Genomic DNA, 16,673 nt, shown 5'->3' with positions numbered 1-16,673 from the left:
CAAGACCCAGAACCCTTAGCCCTTTCAGCACTGCTAATAATGTGCAACAACACAGCACAGTGGTTCATTAAGAGTAAGGCTCCTACTCACAGACACAGGAAACAAACTTATGGCCACCAAAGGGGAAGTAGGGGGAGGGATAAATCAGGAGTATGGGATTGACAGATACACACTACTATATATAAAACGAACAGCAAGGACCTACTGTACAGCACAGAGAACTATATTCAGTATCTTGTAATAACCTACAATGTGCATAACCACATCACTTTGCTGGACACCTGAAACTAATGCAATATTATAAATCACCTATACTTCAATTAAAAAAAAAAAAAGTAAGGCTCTTAACACAGACTATCTGATTCAACACCTGGACTGGCTAATTACTGGCTGTGTGACCTCAAGTAAGCTAACCTCTCTGTGCCCGTTACTTCATCTGTAAAATAAGGATAGTAGCAGTAGTTACAATAGTAAGAACAGTGCCTGGCACAAAGTACACATAATATGTATACATGTGTATACATATTTTATACACACAGAAAATATATACTGTGTGTGTGTATATATATGCTGTGTATATATATAATAAATATAGTATATATGATATACTTCAATAAAAGAGGTTTAAATACACACACACACACACACACACACACACACACACACAGGCAGTCCTTGCTTTGAATGGTAGTGTGAGGCCATAAAGATGCCCATAAAAGTTGAAACTATGCAAAGCCATCTTAATCAATGGGAAAAATTATCATTGTTTCATGGCCTTTAAAACTTTTTGTCAAAACATTAAAAACTCTCAGTAATAAAGGTATTGAGAAAAAACAGCAAAACTAATATTTATTAAGGACACTAAAACATTAGAAACATTGAAAAATGAAGTGTTTTATTTCTTTGAAAAACTTTTCAGGAGTCATTTGAACAGTGGTTGCCTTCTTCTCATCGTATGATTTAGGATACACAGTGAATATCTTTTCTATGCTTGGCAAACTGTTATCTTCCTCACTAAGTCTGGATAACTCAAGCGCCTGACAGCAAGTTATGTGACTGCCAAGGTCCTTTCAAAACCTAAGAGTTTGTGATATTAAAGACAGAACAGAGTGAAGAAAGACATGAAGACTTACATTGTATTGATGATTAGCAACAGGTTTGTAATTGGTTGTCACAACTTTGTCTAGTTGCTGTGATAGCCTCACAGGTTTGGAAGATTCTTCTATTTGTAATCTGAAAAACAGAAGGCATTATTAACAAACTTACTTGTTTACTGGGTGAAACCTGAAGAGTTATTCCTATAATTCTTCAAGACTAATACTTAATATATAAAGAAGATACATCAGTCTTAATACTTCAAAAACACACTGAATATGACAATAATGTAGAAACCAGACCATAAGCTAAACATACAAACCATGTCATTTAATTCTACAACTTCCTTCTAAACCTATACTTTGCAGTCAAACTTTAAGTTTTAAAACAAAGAAGCTAATCAGCTTTAAATTTCTAGAAAAAAATTTGCATGTAAAAATGAATTATCTTAAGTTATATGGTCTAAAACTAATCAAGGTATTAATCCAAAACTTCTATTCATTTGATGAGATTAAAGTATGATAAAAAGATGATAAAAAGGATCTAGTGGCTAGTAGCTGCTTTAATGGACAGTGCATATAAATAACATTTCCATCATCACAGAAATTTCTATTGGACAGCATTGGTTGTCCAACTGTAGGACTCCATCCATCTAAATTAAAATATAATTAAAAACATCACTTTTGGAAAAAGAGTCATAAAATAAACCTATGACACTAGGTATAGCATATTATAAATATATATATTCAAATAGCAATCTGAGGAGATTTTGTTTTGGACTAAATATTACCATACCCAGTGACTCACATTCAACCATTTACTTCTTATTTTAAAAATTAATTCTTTGGTATATGAGCACAGTAAATCTAAAAAATGTTTTAAGGGGGAAAATGGTGTAGCTTTCAAAATGACTTATTTTTTTAATCGAAGTGACTATTTTTTAAAGGACAGAAGATACCACTGTACCTCTAGACTTCTCATCAGCAAGATATCAGAATACAAGAATATATTTAAAGTACTATAGAAAAAAAAATTGCCAACCATGTCTAGCTAAATTATAATTGAAGAGTAAGAGTGAAATAAAAGTATTTTTGTACAAAAACAAAGTTTATCATTCACAGGTCCTCACTGAGAGAACTACTCAAGGATTCATTTCAGCAAAAAGTAAAATGAACCCAAAAGGAACTAGTGAAATGCAATGGTCACAGCAAAGAAACTGAGAACCATGTTAGAAGATTATCTACTTGATACAGACAAAAAAAAGAAGGTGGGTTTTTAAAGAAAATGGAACTTAACATGAAAGAATGGGAAGAAAGAGCAAAATGAATGCATTTAAGATTTCCATATGCTTTCTAAATTTTCTGCAATAAGCATCAATCACTTTCATAATCAGAAAAGGAAGTATACTTTCTTAAAGGAAAACGAAAAATCATTTCTTATTTGAAAGCCTTAAAAATGTTGGTCATTTAAAAATAATACATGTTGAACATCGTATTACTTTATTTTAATGGGACTTTAAATTCTTTGGTTCAACAGAACAGGAACTAAAAATGTTCATTTAAAATTCCTTCAAAAGAGAAAAACAAATACTGTATGCTAACACATATATATGGAACCTAAAAAAAAAAAAAAAAGGTTCTGAAGAACCTAGGGGCAGGACAGGAATAAAGATGCAGACTTAGAGAATGGACTTGAGGACACAGGGAGTGGGAATGGTAAGCTGGGGTGGGACAGGGAGGGTGGGAGGGAGACGCAAGAGGGAGGGGATACGGGGATATATGTATATGTACAGCTGATTCGCTTTGTTATAAAGCAGAAACTAACACACCATTGTAGAGCAATTATACTCCAATAAAGACGTTAAAAAAATAAAATAAAATTCCTTCAAAGGCACAACTTGCAGTATAAAAGGTACCTGCTTTTATAACATTCTTATTATTTAATTACTTGGTTGGAGTTATTTCTGTTTATTTCTGCCTATTTTTAGGGATATAATACCAAATTCCTCAGAAGATATTAAATATCTACCAATTGCTTTTTTAATTTGAAAGCTATAAATACTACAGGTTTTATTTTTAACTATGATCCCCAAATTGAGTATAGCCATTTCTGTATTAAAATATAAATATTTTAATCCTTCCAATTATTCATAAATCCATATATATCCTTTAAATACATAAATTCATTATTTTATGAAGTGTAAAAAAAGTACTTTAGAAATGTCTTTAGAAACTTACTGTATATGTCACCATAAATCATATGTAGTTTGTTACTTGGCTTTTCATGGGCCGAATACACTTTCTATGAACCAGGAAGAAGGCACTAGCTAGAGGTCTAGAAGGGATATGTCCACCCAAAGATGGACTTGGGCTAACAATCCTTCAATGGCCTCTTAACTGTTCTTGGGTGACACATAAGCTCCTTTACATGACTGCATGTCCCTATGGGATCAAGTCCCTGCTATCTCTCCAGCTTAATCCACCGTTCTCCCACATCTGCACCCGCATGGCTCCAGCTGTGCCATGACCAGACTTCAGAAGGAGCCTCTTACAGGCAATCATCCAGCAAATGACTACTGGGTGCCTCTCTCTGAAGAAAAGACTTGAATAGTGGAAGACAAACACTAAACAAACGCTTATCTATAACGGATTATCTGCAGGACTGAAGAGGGACAGGGGGTTGATATTATGACAACTGACTGCGTGCTGCTACGAAGTAAAGATTAACTCCAAGATGTGCACTTGAGGGTAAGCTGGAGCAGGGCAATCCAAACTTGTAAGAGGTGAGGCGAAAAAGACTGGGCAGAAATCACTCCTCCAAGCTGAGAAGATGTCTCAAAGTGACAAAGAGATAAGCGTTTAGAGAGAAAAGACTGATTGATGACAGATATAGGAATGTTTACAAAGAGGTAGAACTAAGCATGTGTAATTCCTTGAAAAAAGGGCGGAAAAACCCCCCCATAACCAAGTGGCAACCTGTCTCTGAACACCTCTCTGTGCTCTAACCTTAGCCCCATCCCCTTAATGCAATCAGTTCTCAGGGGTTTGGCCTCTCTAAATGGTAATCTACCTGTTATGCTGCCACTAAATTATCTTTCCTGATTCAATTACCTCACTCCACAATTTGATCTTATAGGCATTCAAGGAGGGAGGCATGCGCTAGCTTCTTCCTTCTACATCAAATGATTGTTCCCCTTACTTCACAATTTGAAAATTCCTTGGGGTTTCAGTCTGTTCAGGTAAGTGCATTTTTATAAACGGTAGCTTATTCTTGTCATGCTCTTACACTAGAATTTATTTTCAGCCACTGCATCCCGATTCAGGTTCATGTGGCACACTTTCCTTTCAATTCCAATACAAAAGTTCTAAAAGCCAATTTCATCATCCATAGAGTGTCATGACTCATGCCATTTTTATCCTCAAAGTATTTAATCTTTTAAATATATAAAGGAAAACACTGAATTAACTTTTTAAAAAATAAAAAGCTCACATTAAAATTTAACCTTTTTATTATACATTTAAAAAGTCAAGTCTAAGCGTTTTGTTTTAATTAAAAGAAGATATCTTTATGATTCAAAACTCAAAAGGTGGGACTTCCCTGGTGGGACAGGGGTTAAGAATCTGCCTGCCAATGCAGGGGACACGGGTTCGAGCCCTGGTCTGGGGAGATCCCACATGCCGCGGAGCAACTAAGCCCGTGCACCACAACTACTGAGCCTGAGCTCTAGAGCCCGTAAGCCACAACGACTGAGCCTGCATGCCACAACTACTGAAGCCCACATGCCTAGAGCCCATGCTCTACAACAAGAGAAACCACAGCAATGCGAAGCCCACGCACCGCAACAAAGAGTAGCCTTCCGCTCACCGCAACTAGAGAAAGCCCATGCGCAGCACCGAAGACCCAATGCGGCCATAAATAAATAAATAGATTAGAACAAAACAAAACACCTCAAAAGGTTAATCTGTGGACTGAAAATATAACATATTCTTAAAGAACTAAATCTTAAAATACTTTAACTAACCTGAATAGTTTAAAATACTTTAGCAGGGTTCTTTACTTAACATTAAATAATCCATTTAACATTATCTCATGAAGCGTCAGAACAATTTGCAACTCCACTTCATCACTGAATAAAGCACCAAATTAAACATCACTGACCTCAACATGCCTTCAAAGTCAAAATGAGGTTTAAAACTAGGCTTGTACAAAATAATTTAATTTGGAAATATTAGGTTTGTACAGCTGAACAGCAAACTACACACAGAGGTTTTATGCTGGACTGGGAGGAAGCTAAAAGTTTTGCTGTCCCAACCATTTAAAAAATTGGGTCTTAACTTTTCCAGAAAATTTAAAAACACGGTGTTATTTTCAAGAAATAATAGAAAAATATTACTATGTGATCATTTAGACACAGCTAGGCCCTGTTTTACAAACCATTAAAAAAAAATACGTGTTGCTAATTATTACCACCATTTCAGGACAATTTAGAATACACATTCACATTCTTAGAAGACTAGGACTCAATGAATTCCCAGTCTTTCTAGAATTATTATTTAAAGAGTCAGTTTTTTTGTTGTTTTTTTTGTTTGTTTTTTGCGGTATGCGGGCCTCTCACTGCCGCGGCCTCTCCCGCTGTGGAGCACAGGCTCCGGACGCGCAGGCTCAGTGGCCATGGCTCACGGGCCCAGCCGCTCTGCGGCATGCGGGATCCTCCTGGACGGGGGCACGAACCTGTGTACCCTTCATCGGCAGGCGGACTCAACCACTGCGCCACCAGGGAAGCCCTAAAGAGTCAGTTTTATCTCTCATTTTTTCCCAGCAAAGAAAAAGCTCAAGGGCTACAAGACCCAAGAGCTTAAACACTAATAAAACGACAACTATAACAAATAACAGACATTTAAAGCACTTACTATGTTGCTAGAAACTGTGTTAAAAGCTTTACCTACATCTTCTCAATCCTGCTTTTTCCTTATAGAAGGCAAAACAGAACTGGAACTCAGATCTTTTTTTTTTAACCCAAAGGTTCAAGCAGTTAATCTATACAGTCCCTAAAAGGCCATATAATAGAATAACATCTCTAATTAAAAGCTTATTGAATTTAGATCAAAATAAGTAATTCTCTTATAATAACTATAAATGGAATATAACCTTTAAAAATTGTGAATCACTTTGTTGTACACCTGAAACTTACATAATATTGTATATCAATTATAGCTCAAAAAACACTTCTCCTTGATGCTCATCAACCTGCCTTCAACTAGCCTAATTCCACACACGCACACGTGCGCGCGCGCGCGCACACACACACACACACACACACACACACACACAAAGAGAGAGAGAGAGAGAGAGAGAGAGAGAGAGAGAGAGAGAGAGAAGAGCACATTCTCCTTTATAACACTGAAAAAAATAGTCCTATTAAGTCAATGTCACTAGGCTATAATCATGGTGCATAATCACCCTTATTAAAGTTACTTAAAATCTTCATTATACTTTACTAAGATTTATGCACTACAGTGGGAATTCAATTCTCAAATTGTTTAGTATATTTTGAAAATATAAAATTCATTTAAAAAAAGTAGCATAAACATCCCCAAATATTTTAAAGTATGAACACTGGTAAGATCTAACAGGAACTGAAAAAAGCCAAATTCTACTGCTCTAAGCTGTTGGCAGACTGGGGAAGAGAAGTCTACAAATTTCAGTCAATAGATCTTTTTTTTAACCTCCCTGCTACATATAATGCTTCTTATGTAAAAGTAACTCAAAAATACTGGCTAAGCATATGAACAAATGACCTTTACTGGACACCTTTTTTAGATCACGAAGGCTGAATCCCATATTAACAAATTTCCCAATAATGCCTGATTTTATACATATAGACTATTCTCCTGCCTAAGCAAAACACCCTAAGTAATACTGCCTTGCTAATCTGGTTATTAACTATAGAGTTAAACAACTACAAAAACACTGAATGACAAATGTTTCCATCAGCAGCTGCCGATGTAGGAGTCATTTTATAATGTAAATATCACTATTTTAGCATTCATCTATCCTTTGTGCTCTAGCTGCGTTTGATTGCAATTTATGCTATTCTTAAAATGACAGGTTTCACAAAAGAAGGTAAATTTTCTTAAGATGCTGATTTCATTTTTGAAAGGGAGAGAGTAAAGCAGTGAAGGAGGTAAACAGTGCCTCCCAAGGGGGAGAAGGAAGCTGACGTTTGCCGGGTGAGAGAGAAAAGTCTCTGGGCAAGGAGAAGCAGGAACAGCCCCGGAGCGCTGGGACTGCCTGTGAAAACACCCACTGGGCCCTAAGTCAGATAACAAAAACAAGTTTCAGAAGAAGGCCCAGCTTGGGAGCAGGTGGACAGAAGGCTGGGAGAAGGCCAGGTGAGGGAATAACCAGATGTATGCTGAGCTGATTCACTAATACAAAAAGGTTCTGATGATGCCTAGTTTTAAGACAGTACATTTATAGGAAGCTTCAATAGGACAGAGAGATTCTCAGAGGAATAGTAATAGTAAAACATTTTAGTCTATTAGAATGTGGATTTGAAAAAATTTTAGCACTTGCAGTTGACGAGTAATCAAATATACCCTTATCTGGCAGGACTACTAGAAGGATTACAGACAGTAAATATTAAAGTTAAGTATCTCTTAGAAATATCTGTGAATTATTTGTAAGCTTCATGAAAACAGGGACCTTGCTCATATCCCTACGGCCTAGAATGGGCATGCAATATAAACCTGGTAAGTGAGGAAAAAAAGGATGAGAAGAAGAAAGGTTTTAGGCTGCATTTAATCAGAGATGGTAATTTGGATGTAAAATCATAAGACTTACAGCGATACATGCTAACATTTAGATCCGGCATCTAAGAGACTGTAAAATACATTAAGGTTTAATGTTCACTCTGTAGGAAACACCCAATAAAGGGAAAAACTCCATTATCTGCTTGCACTGTCCAATACAGTAGCCACTAACAACATGCAACTCTTCAAATTAATTTAAATTAAAACCTCAGTTCCTTAGGCACACCAGCCACATTAAGTGTTCAACAGCCACATGTGGCTACCATACTGGACAGTACAGATATAGAACACTTCTATCATTGCAGAAAGTTCTACTGGAGAGCGCAAGAGAATCGCCAACGCAAATGTCTACAGGGGCCTGTCAAGTAAAGAAGAAAAAGTAACAGGGAGAGGTGAGGGCTGTGGTGAACTGGAAACAGAGCACAAGCTCCACCCCAAGTGGGCAACTAGTCCTCAGCACCAGGTTACTCTGCAGGAGCGTAAGACTGCTATTACCAGATTGCCTAATTACTCAAGAAAATCCAGAGTCAGATTTTTATGTGAAATCATTCATTAGACTCTGCCAACTAATTCAATTTTTTTAAAAGGGCAATCCTCCTCCCCCAAAACAAAACAAAACCCCCCTCAAAACCAAAAAACACATACACTAGCTATACCAGGCCTCCAGTTAGCAGTCCTCTGATCCATATATCTATATCCCAGGGGTTGTTTTTTTTTTTTTTTTTTTTGTGATACACGGGCCTCCCACTGCTGTGGCCTCTCCCGTTGTGGAGCACAGGCTCTGGACGCACAGGCCCAGCGGCCATGGCTCACGGGCCCAGCTGCTCTGTGGCATGTGGGATCCTCCCGGACCGGAGCACGAACCCGTGTCCCCTGCATCGGCAGGTGGACTCCCAACCACTGCGCCACCGGGGAAGCCCCTGTTTTTTGTTTTAAGCAAAGCAGCAGCAAAGATCTAAGGATTATAACTAGATCTAAGAAAACCATGACACAAGTGCGTCATAAACACTGGCATCAAAACTACACAATTTTGTTGAAGGACCTTGCAATTCCCTGCACCTCCAATCCCACGCTGCCATCCTGAGATCCATGAGCTGGCTGATGGACTCTCCCAGATTCCTCTTAGGAGAGGGCATTTTAGCTCGTGCTCAAACAGTCAAAAAATATCTCCTATATAATACAGAATTTTGATCATTTTTGGCTTTTTATAAAACTAGCAATTTCATATGATTCAACCTAACAGCTCCCTCTTTTTCTCCTCCCTATGATTGTTTTTTTTAAATTTTATTGAAGTATAGTTGATTTACAATGTTGTGTTAATTTCTGTTGTACAGCAAAGTGACTCAGTTACAGATATATATACATATGTATTCTTTTTCAGATTCTTTTCCATTATGCTTTATCACAGGATACTGAATACAGTTCCCTGTGCTACCCAGCAGGACCTTGCTGCTTATCCATCCTATATATACTAGTTGGCATCTGCTAACCCCAAACCCCCAATCCTCTCCCTGCCCACCACCCCTCACAGGCAACCAGAAGTCTGTTCTCTAGGTCGGTGAGTCCTAACAGTTCCCTCTTAATGAAAGGCTTAACGCTGAGTTGAATTCTTTTACATGAGAGTAATATAATTCAAATCACTAATTAAGTCCCAGCGTGAGGGTGACTTGCCCATGATCATACAGCTTGTCTGAAAGGGAAAAAAATTCAAGATTCCTCGTCCAGTGCTCTTATATCACTGCATCTTAAACATAATGAGGCAACCCAGATGTCTTTTCAAGTTGGTAAACATATACTATCCCAATTTAAAATATTTATAGCTATTTAAGAAAATACATTATGTCCAAAACGCGTCCATTACATTAGCTAGCAAGTTGTTCGGAAGGGACCTACATCTGGCGAGGGAAACGATAATGCACAACGCACCTTGTTTTCTCCTAGATTCGTTAGAAACAACAGCCATCCGCAAGTTTTTGGTATGTGTTCGGTAAGGTAAAATAAATGACAGTGTAATGAAGACATTTTATGTGTCTTGGTTTAATTTTTGCCTAATTTTTTCTTTTTCACCAAAACACTGTAAGACTGTCAATCCAATTTTCACTTCTCCAGGAAGAGCATAGATCACCAACATTCCGGAGAGTATCTGTTTACCTAATCTGTGAGCTAAACAACACAATCTCCACTCCACAGTCCAAAATATAAATATCTTATCTGATGGCCAGAACATTTTTACTATCTTATGTAGTTTCCTTTTCTCTCATAGTCCTTCCTTATGTAATCTACTTAATATCTTGAACTTGAAGGCACCTTCAGTGGATCCCTTTAGCCTAAGCAGTAGCATTACTTCCCAGTCACCAGTGCTCTGGTTGCATGCAAGTACTACAGATGTCCAAATGGGAGGAAGTGGGTCTGGAAGACAGCACATGCAACTGGTTCTTAGGAGTCTGGGAAGCAACAAGGTATCTAAGGTTTGCACTGCCCGGAGTTTTTGTTCAAGTAATTATAAACTTTGGTCGCCTGAAACTTTTTCTTTGCAATGTGTTTTTTCTTTAGTCCAAGAAAGGCATGACTTCTTATATCATCTCATGAAAGCAAATTGTTTTTTACCTTAGAAAGTTGTGATTTCAGTGTAAGAGTGTGTGTGATAGGGAAGGGGAAAAAGAAGGGGGGCAGTTGAAGCGGGGGCAGAAGGAAGCAATAGCATTTGATGTAAGAAACCCTTTACTGCTTATGCTTTTCCTGTTAATCAAATACCCTAGTCAATATTTTGGTACAGGCACAAAGCAGAAACACATGAGGAAAAAAGTTTAGCTAATCCGGGAACATTAATTGTTTCTCAATACATGTCCAAGTAGCTACTCTTTTTATGCTAGAAATGAAATTACCCTAAACTCCAAAGGATGATGAATGACAAAAATACTTGTTTCATTTTTAAGAACTTTTCATTTTATTTCCCTTCTCCATACTCCAAGAAAAGTAAAAAGCCTAAATAATTTGGTATGATTCCCAGGGGTGGCGGGTAAAAGCTTACCTATCCAAAGGACCAGGAACCATATTTATAACTCAATACAGTCGGGTCCTCCATATCTGAGGATGCAAAACACATGGATAACAAGGTCCAGCTGTATTATACCATTTTACATAAGGAACTTGCACATCTGTGAATTTTGGTGTCTGCAGCGGGTCCTGGAACCAATGTCCCATGGATACCCAGGGATGACTGTTTTCAAAAAGGCAACAAAGAAATACCTTTTGTATTCAGATTCATGCTGATAATTTCCCATTAAAAAAAAAAAATCAGAGATTAAGCAAACCTAGGGCACACAGAACAACTCTGAACAATGCTTAGTTTAGAAAGAATGTACCATATCATGGTATGGTAGGGTCTGAACCCAGACTCCAGTTTTAAGGTCCAGTTCTACTATTAGGTGTTACCTTGGTCAAGTTAGTCAATCTCTTCAACACCTTGGTGCTCTCACAGGGAAAAATGAGAATTACAACAACAGAAATAAGTGAGATAATCTTTACAAATGGCCTGTCCCATGGGACGCGTTCAGTACATTTTATTGTTATTTTACTTACTGTAATCACTTCAGTAGCCACACTAAACAGAAATGTATGGAAGTTATTTGAATAAACATAACTTCTAATAATTATCTGCTTCACTGATTAGATTTATGGAATCTGTGTTCATCCCTTACCCTGATGCGGGATATTTGGCTACATCAGATAAAAAGCACTTTCTTTGATCTCCTTTGACATTTTCAAGGATAAGAAAATTTCTTTCCAAATGCCATTCAGCTGCAGGTAAAATGTGTAATGCTCATGGAAGTGCTAATTAGAACTAATTATAATTTAACCACAGCAATACGGCAGCTTACAGTTTTGGGTGACTGTTCATATATCAGATTTTTAAAATGTACTGGATTTCAGATGTAGTCAAAATATGTTTGGAGTTAATCCTTAGGGCACTCAAATCAATCTCTCATATATGACCTTCAACCATTAGTGACCAGAACATGAGTTTGAGTTCAACAAAAGTAGAAAAATGCATTTGAGCAGAACATCTTCCTAAGTTATGCAGATACCTCACAACCATTTTAAAACGAAATATTAGTTTCAAAAATATCTTTCCCCATCTTCCTCGTCATATTAAATCATGATTCAAGGAGGTTATGTAAATATTTTTCTTCCCAGGAGACAGGGTCACCTCCAGACAAACTGCGTAGTGGGTGCAACTGAATGAAGTAGCTGTTTTATTCCTCTCCTTCCCTTTATTGTGGATATCTAGTTCACTGAGGTGAGTGGCCCTACTTTTCCACCTCCTGGACCTTTTTAGTCCTTGATTTTCTCTAGGTTTCTCTAGGACCTCTTGATTTTCTCTAGTTTTTCTAAATAGCTCTGGATTATTTCATACACATTATTTTACCTCATCGGCCAAAGAGGCTAATGCCTGCAGGAAACATTAAACAATAGTACTTGGGCCCATTTCTGCCCATAATCGCTAAGGAGTAGTTTAGAATTTTATATCCAACATTTATCCACACTGACCCGCGTACACTTTTGTGTGAGGCAGATCCATTTAGACGGTGTTCAGAGATCTTCTTGACATCACCGTTTCACTCATGCCACTCAGATTTCACCACCCATCTCTTCTCCCAGATTACTTTCATCAGCAGGAGGTGGGTGTTGCCTAAGTACTAATTCTAGGGGCTGCTGCTGCCTGAACTCTCCTGCCCAGCTCAGGAACTGACTCCTGTCTTCTGTTTCCTTGTGGAGTCCCCATGAACAACAAGAGCCCACAGAATCCCACAGGGATGTGTGACTCAGAGGACGACGGGATGAGAGAATTGCGGGCCAAACAGTCAGTGTGGCAGCTCAGCGTGGTGTACTGGGGGCTGCCAAGCCCTTGAATAGTCTCAAATCACATCATACACATCTTGTTAAAAACACTTCAATAATCAAGTGTTTAATAAACAGAATGCAAAAGCCTTTTCTTTTCATCAAGGATTGAAATTTATTCATTAATTTAAAGTTGAATTTGGTTTTGAGAGTTTAAGTCTCACATAGGTTCTACCTTTGTGGATAAAATTCTTTAAAAATTAAAAGAGAAACTGCTAGAAATTACCATTAATATAATAAAATTAACTCAGTTTCATAGCAGAAACACTAATGCTCAAATGTTCACCACATTGATAAAGTGCTGAGAGCAGTTATTACACTAAGGTTTTCTATTTTCACAATTTTGTCAGTTCTTGTTGCCAGCCCTCTCAAGAGACATTCAATCCCCACTTTTATAAGCTCCTAAAACCTATCCACTGACTGATAAATAGGCTTCTGGTTTGGTATCATTTGGTGGGGAACTGTGAACACTGACATGACCTGGCCAACATGCAAATTTTCTCTTATATAGAGCCTATGGATAGATTTATTAAGAACTGAGGGACTTCCCTGGTGGCGCAGTGGTTAGGAATCCGCCTGCCAATGCAGGGAACACGGGTTCGAGCCCTAGTCCGGGAAGATCCCACATGCCGCGGAGAAACTAAGCCCGTGCGCCACAACTACTGAGCCTGTGCTCTAGAGTCCGCGAGCCACTACTGAGCCCATGTGCCACAACTACTGAAGTCCGCGCACCTAGAGCCTGTGCTCCGCAACAAGAGAAGCCACCGCAATGAGAAGCCCGCGCACCGCAACAAAGAGTAGCCCCCCACCCCCCAAGGCTTCCCTGGTGGCGCAGTGGTTGAGAATCTGCCTGCCGATGCAGGGGACATGGGTTTGAGCCCTGGTCTGGGAGGATCCCACATGCCGTGGAGCAGCTGGGCCCGTGAGCCACAACTACTGAGTCTGTGCGTCTGGAGCTTGTGCTCCGCAACAAGAGAGGCTGTGACAGTGAGAGGCCCGCGCACCGCGATGAAGAGTGGCCCCCGCTTGCCACAACTAGAGAAAGCCCTTGCACAGAAACGAAGACCCAACACAGCCAAAAATAAATAAATTAATTAATAAACTCCTACCCCCAACATCTTAAAAAAAAAAAAACCTATCAGAAAAACAGAAGTGCAGGAACTGGTCAAGACTAAATGTGAAGCAGTATCCCCATTCTTTAAAAAAAAAAAAAAAAAAAAAAGAGTAGACCCCGCTCGCTGCAACTAGAGAAAGCCTGCACGCAACAATGAAGACCCAACGCAGCCAAAACTAAATAAATAAATACTTATTAAAAAAAAGAATATATCATTTTATGAGTTTAACAAAATAATTTTTCTTGCTATTAGTAGAGGGAAGAAGGCATTATAGAAATGCTTCAGTCTGCTTTTTCTAAATATATAAAACACTACCTGGTTCAATTCAAATCTAGGATTTTTATAGCTGGTCTTAGAACAAAGACAATAAATTTAGCATATAGGAAAATGATTTCTAAACAAGACGTGGGCAAAAACAGTATTGATGCTTTATGGATTTAGACTCTATGTGTCATTTTACTTGTATTACTAGCTCTATTTAAAAGTACCTTTACCTTTTAGTCACTTATTTTATAGCCTATAACTCCTATAAAACATTAGGGATATCAGGCTATTCTTCATGTAGCTCTGGTTAGTCACAGAATGACTACTATTAGGGGCCCGAAACAAACGTATAAAAACATTTCCTGCATCATCAACATGCACGGATGATTACAAGTTATTACACAGGCTACTTATATGGACAAAATCCACTTTATTTTTGCTAATGTGTTGATATGATGATCTGGGTCATTAATCTTTGTAAATGTTGCTTTGGTAGACATCCTGAATGAGGCTGAATAGCAGTAAGAAAGCATAAACTCCTACATTAGTTTTTCCAGTTGTGGTAATGGTTTCATACCAGGCTCTTTCACCCAGTTCCTTCTAGTGTCACTAGCTAAAGGCGAGGGCAAAATCTGTGTCCGTGGAACAATCCAAGGTAACATGCTCAAATAGCAACTGACCATACAACCTCGGTCTCCTCGTGAATCCATTCAGTAACTGAGTTAGGCAGGAAAAGGTGGAAAAAAAATGTATGTATGTATATGTACATATTTATATTTGAATAAACACATTCTAAAATATGCCCATGTTTCTTCAGGTTCAATATTCAGAGCCCAGAAAGAAATTAGTAAGGATTTGAGCTTGCTGCATTTTTATACAGATCCAAACGAGATTACAGAAGACTGAAGGGAAGTGGGCATCTGTAGGTTTCACTCACTCATTCGCAAGGTAGGGGTTAAAGTATAGAGTGTGTTTGATAAAAGCAATTTAGGTGTGAAATGAACTTGGTGGTTTAAAGTGAGCTTTTACATATTTCAAAACAGATGGTACAGCAATAATTTTTTATCATTTAAGATGAGATCAGATTCTTGAAACTGTGAATTCTATCACAACAAACAGGCTACACCGTCTTCTCCAAATAATGTATATTAGAGAGTGTGTATTTTCTGCAAGGTACATGTTTACGCTATGTGAAATCTGAAGAAAACACATTTTAAAAATGAAAATAGATTTATGTAACTTAGTTTCAGTGGTGACTGAAGGAACTTAGAGTGGGTGTGTAGGAAGGGAAATATTCAAATGAGGTAATGCAGTTCAAAGAACCTGACCTAACAGAAATCAGACAATAAAAGACTGGAAAAATTACTGTGATGAGAAGTACTTTCCGATTTTCCCATTTATTATACTGTAGCTTGAATTCTTATAACCAGAATTATTTAAAATGGTTTAAAGCCAAGCACCCAAGATTATCAAGCAGCCCCAGCTGCTAACCTCTGATCACCTTCTTTTACTCCTAAAAATATTTAGGTTAGGGATTTAATAAGCTGCTTATGATGATAAATGCAATGTTTCTCTAGCCAGTCCCTGTGATATATACTGCAAGTATGAATCATTTTTCCAAATTAAAATGTCTATGATCCTATGACTACGTGATGGGTGCCAAGAGAATACAACAGTGGAATCAAAACAACTTCTATTCAGCAAATTTAAAAATACCGTTCTGCAAATTTCCAGTTGCCTCTGAGTAGAAATCAGAAATATTAGCCGCATATCATGTCAAACTGTAAGAAGCTACCCAGGCATACATGAACCAAGACACTGTTGCTATGGTGACTAAGCAAATACAGCAAATGGCTACTTCATTAGTGACTCCATGAAACTATAAATGCTGGAATAATAGATGGGAAATATCTGGCAGGCTGTGGCCATCAATGTGGGCTGGAATTCAGAGAGAATTTCTGAAAAAAATGAGGTAAATTTTAATATGCTGTTTTAGCAACCTTTGAAAAATTAAAAAGTGAGATTAATTAGCACCAAATGAAGCCGGGGGGTGGGGGAAATCAGAGGAGTGGTTTGGTTCAAGAGAGAGTGCTCTGTTTAGGATCAGCTGCTGTGGTACTGATATTAAAGAGTGAGAGACACTTAGACTATCATTTAGGACAGCAAAGGGAGGAAGAAGGACTCCCTATTGACTCACTGCTTCAGACTTCCCATTGTGAATGGGGTTCCAGGCCATATGGTCTCACTTTCTCCTATCAAGAAAATTAATTCAAACCCTTCCAACTTTGAAGAGTTTAAACTTTACGTTCAAGAATGAAAATAAAAGCTGGATATGAACTTCGGTAACACAGTTATAAAAGATTAATGCTAGAATTAGATTTATCTCAAATAATTTAAATTATCCAGCATTCCACATACTCTTACTTAATCTTATAAAAACAAAGGCTAGAAACGAAAAAAACCCAAATGTTTTTGTCTTTTCCTC

General features: G+C 37.9%; 1 protein-coding gene across 1 annotated transcript in view; it reads right to left on the bottom strand.

Annotated features, from left to right (window-relative positions):
- Window positions 1-16,673, bottom strand: part of GTF2F2 (general transcription factor IIF subunit 2) — a 152,258-nt gene that overhangs the window by 27,729 nt on the left and 107,856 nt on the right. Inside the window, exon 6 of the mRNA XM_004274574.4 lies at window positions 1,134-1,233. Coding sequence (XP_004274622.1) covers window positions 1,134-1,233 — 100 coding nt within the window. The remainder of the gene's footprint in view (window positions 1-1,133; window positions 1,234-16,673) is intronic.

The sequence above is a fragment of the Orcinus orca genome, chromosome 18 (assembly GCF_937001465.1).
Source record: "Orcinus orca chromosome 18, mOrcOrc1.1, whole genome shotgun sequence".
Taxonomy (NCBI): domain Eukaryota; kingdom Metazoa; phylum Chordata; class Mammalia; order Artiodactyla; family Delphinidae; genus Orcinus; species Orcinus orca.
This window is presented reverse-complemented; position numbering and strand designations above follow the sequence as displayed.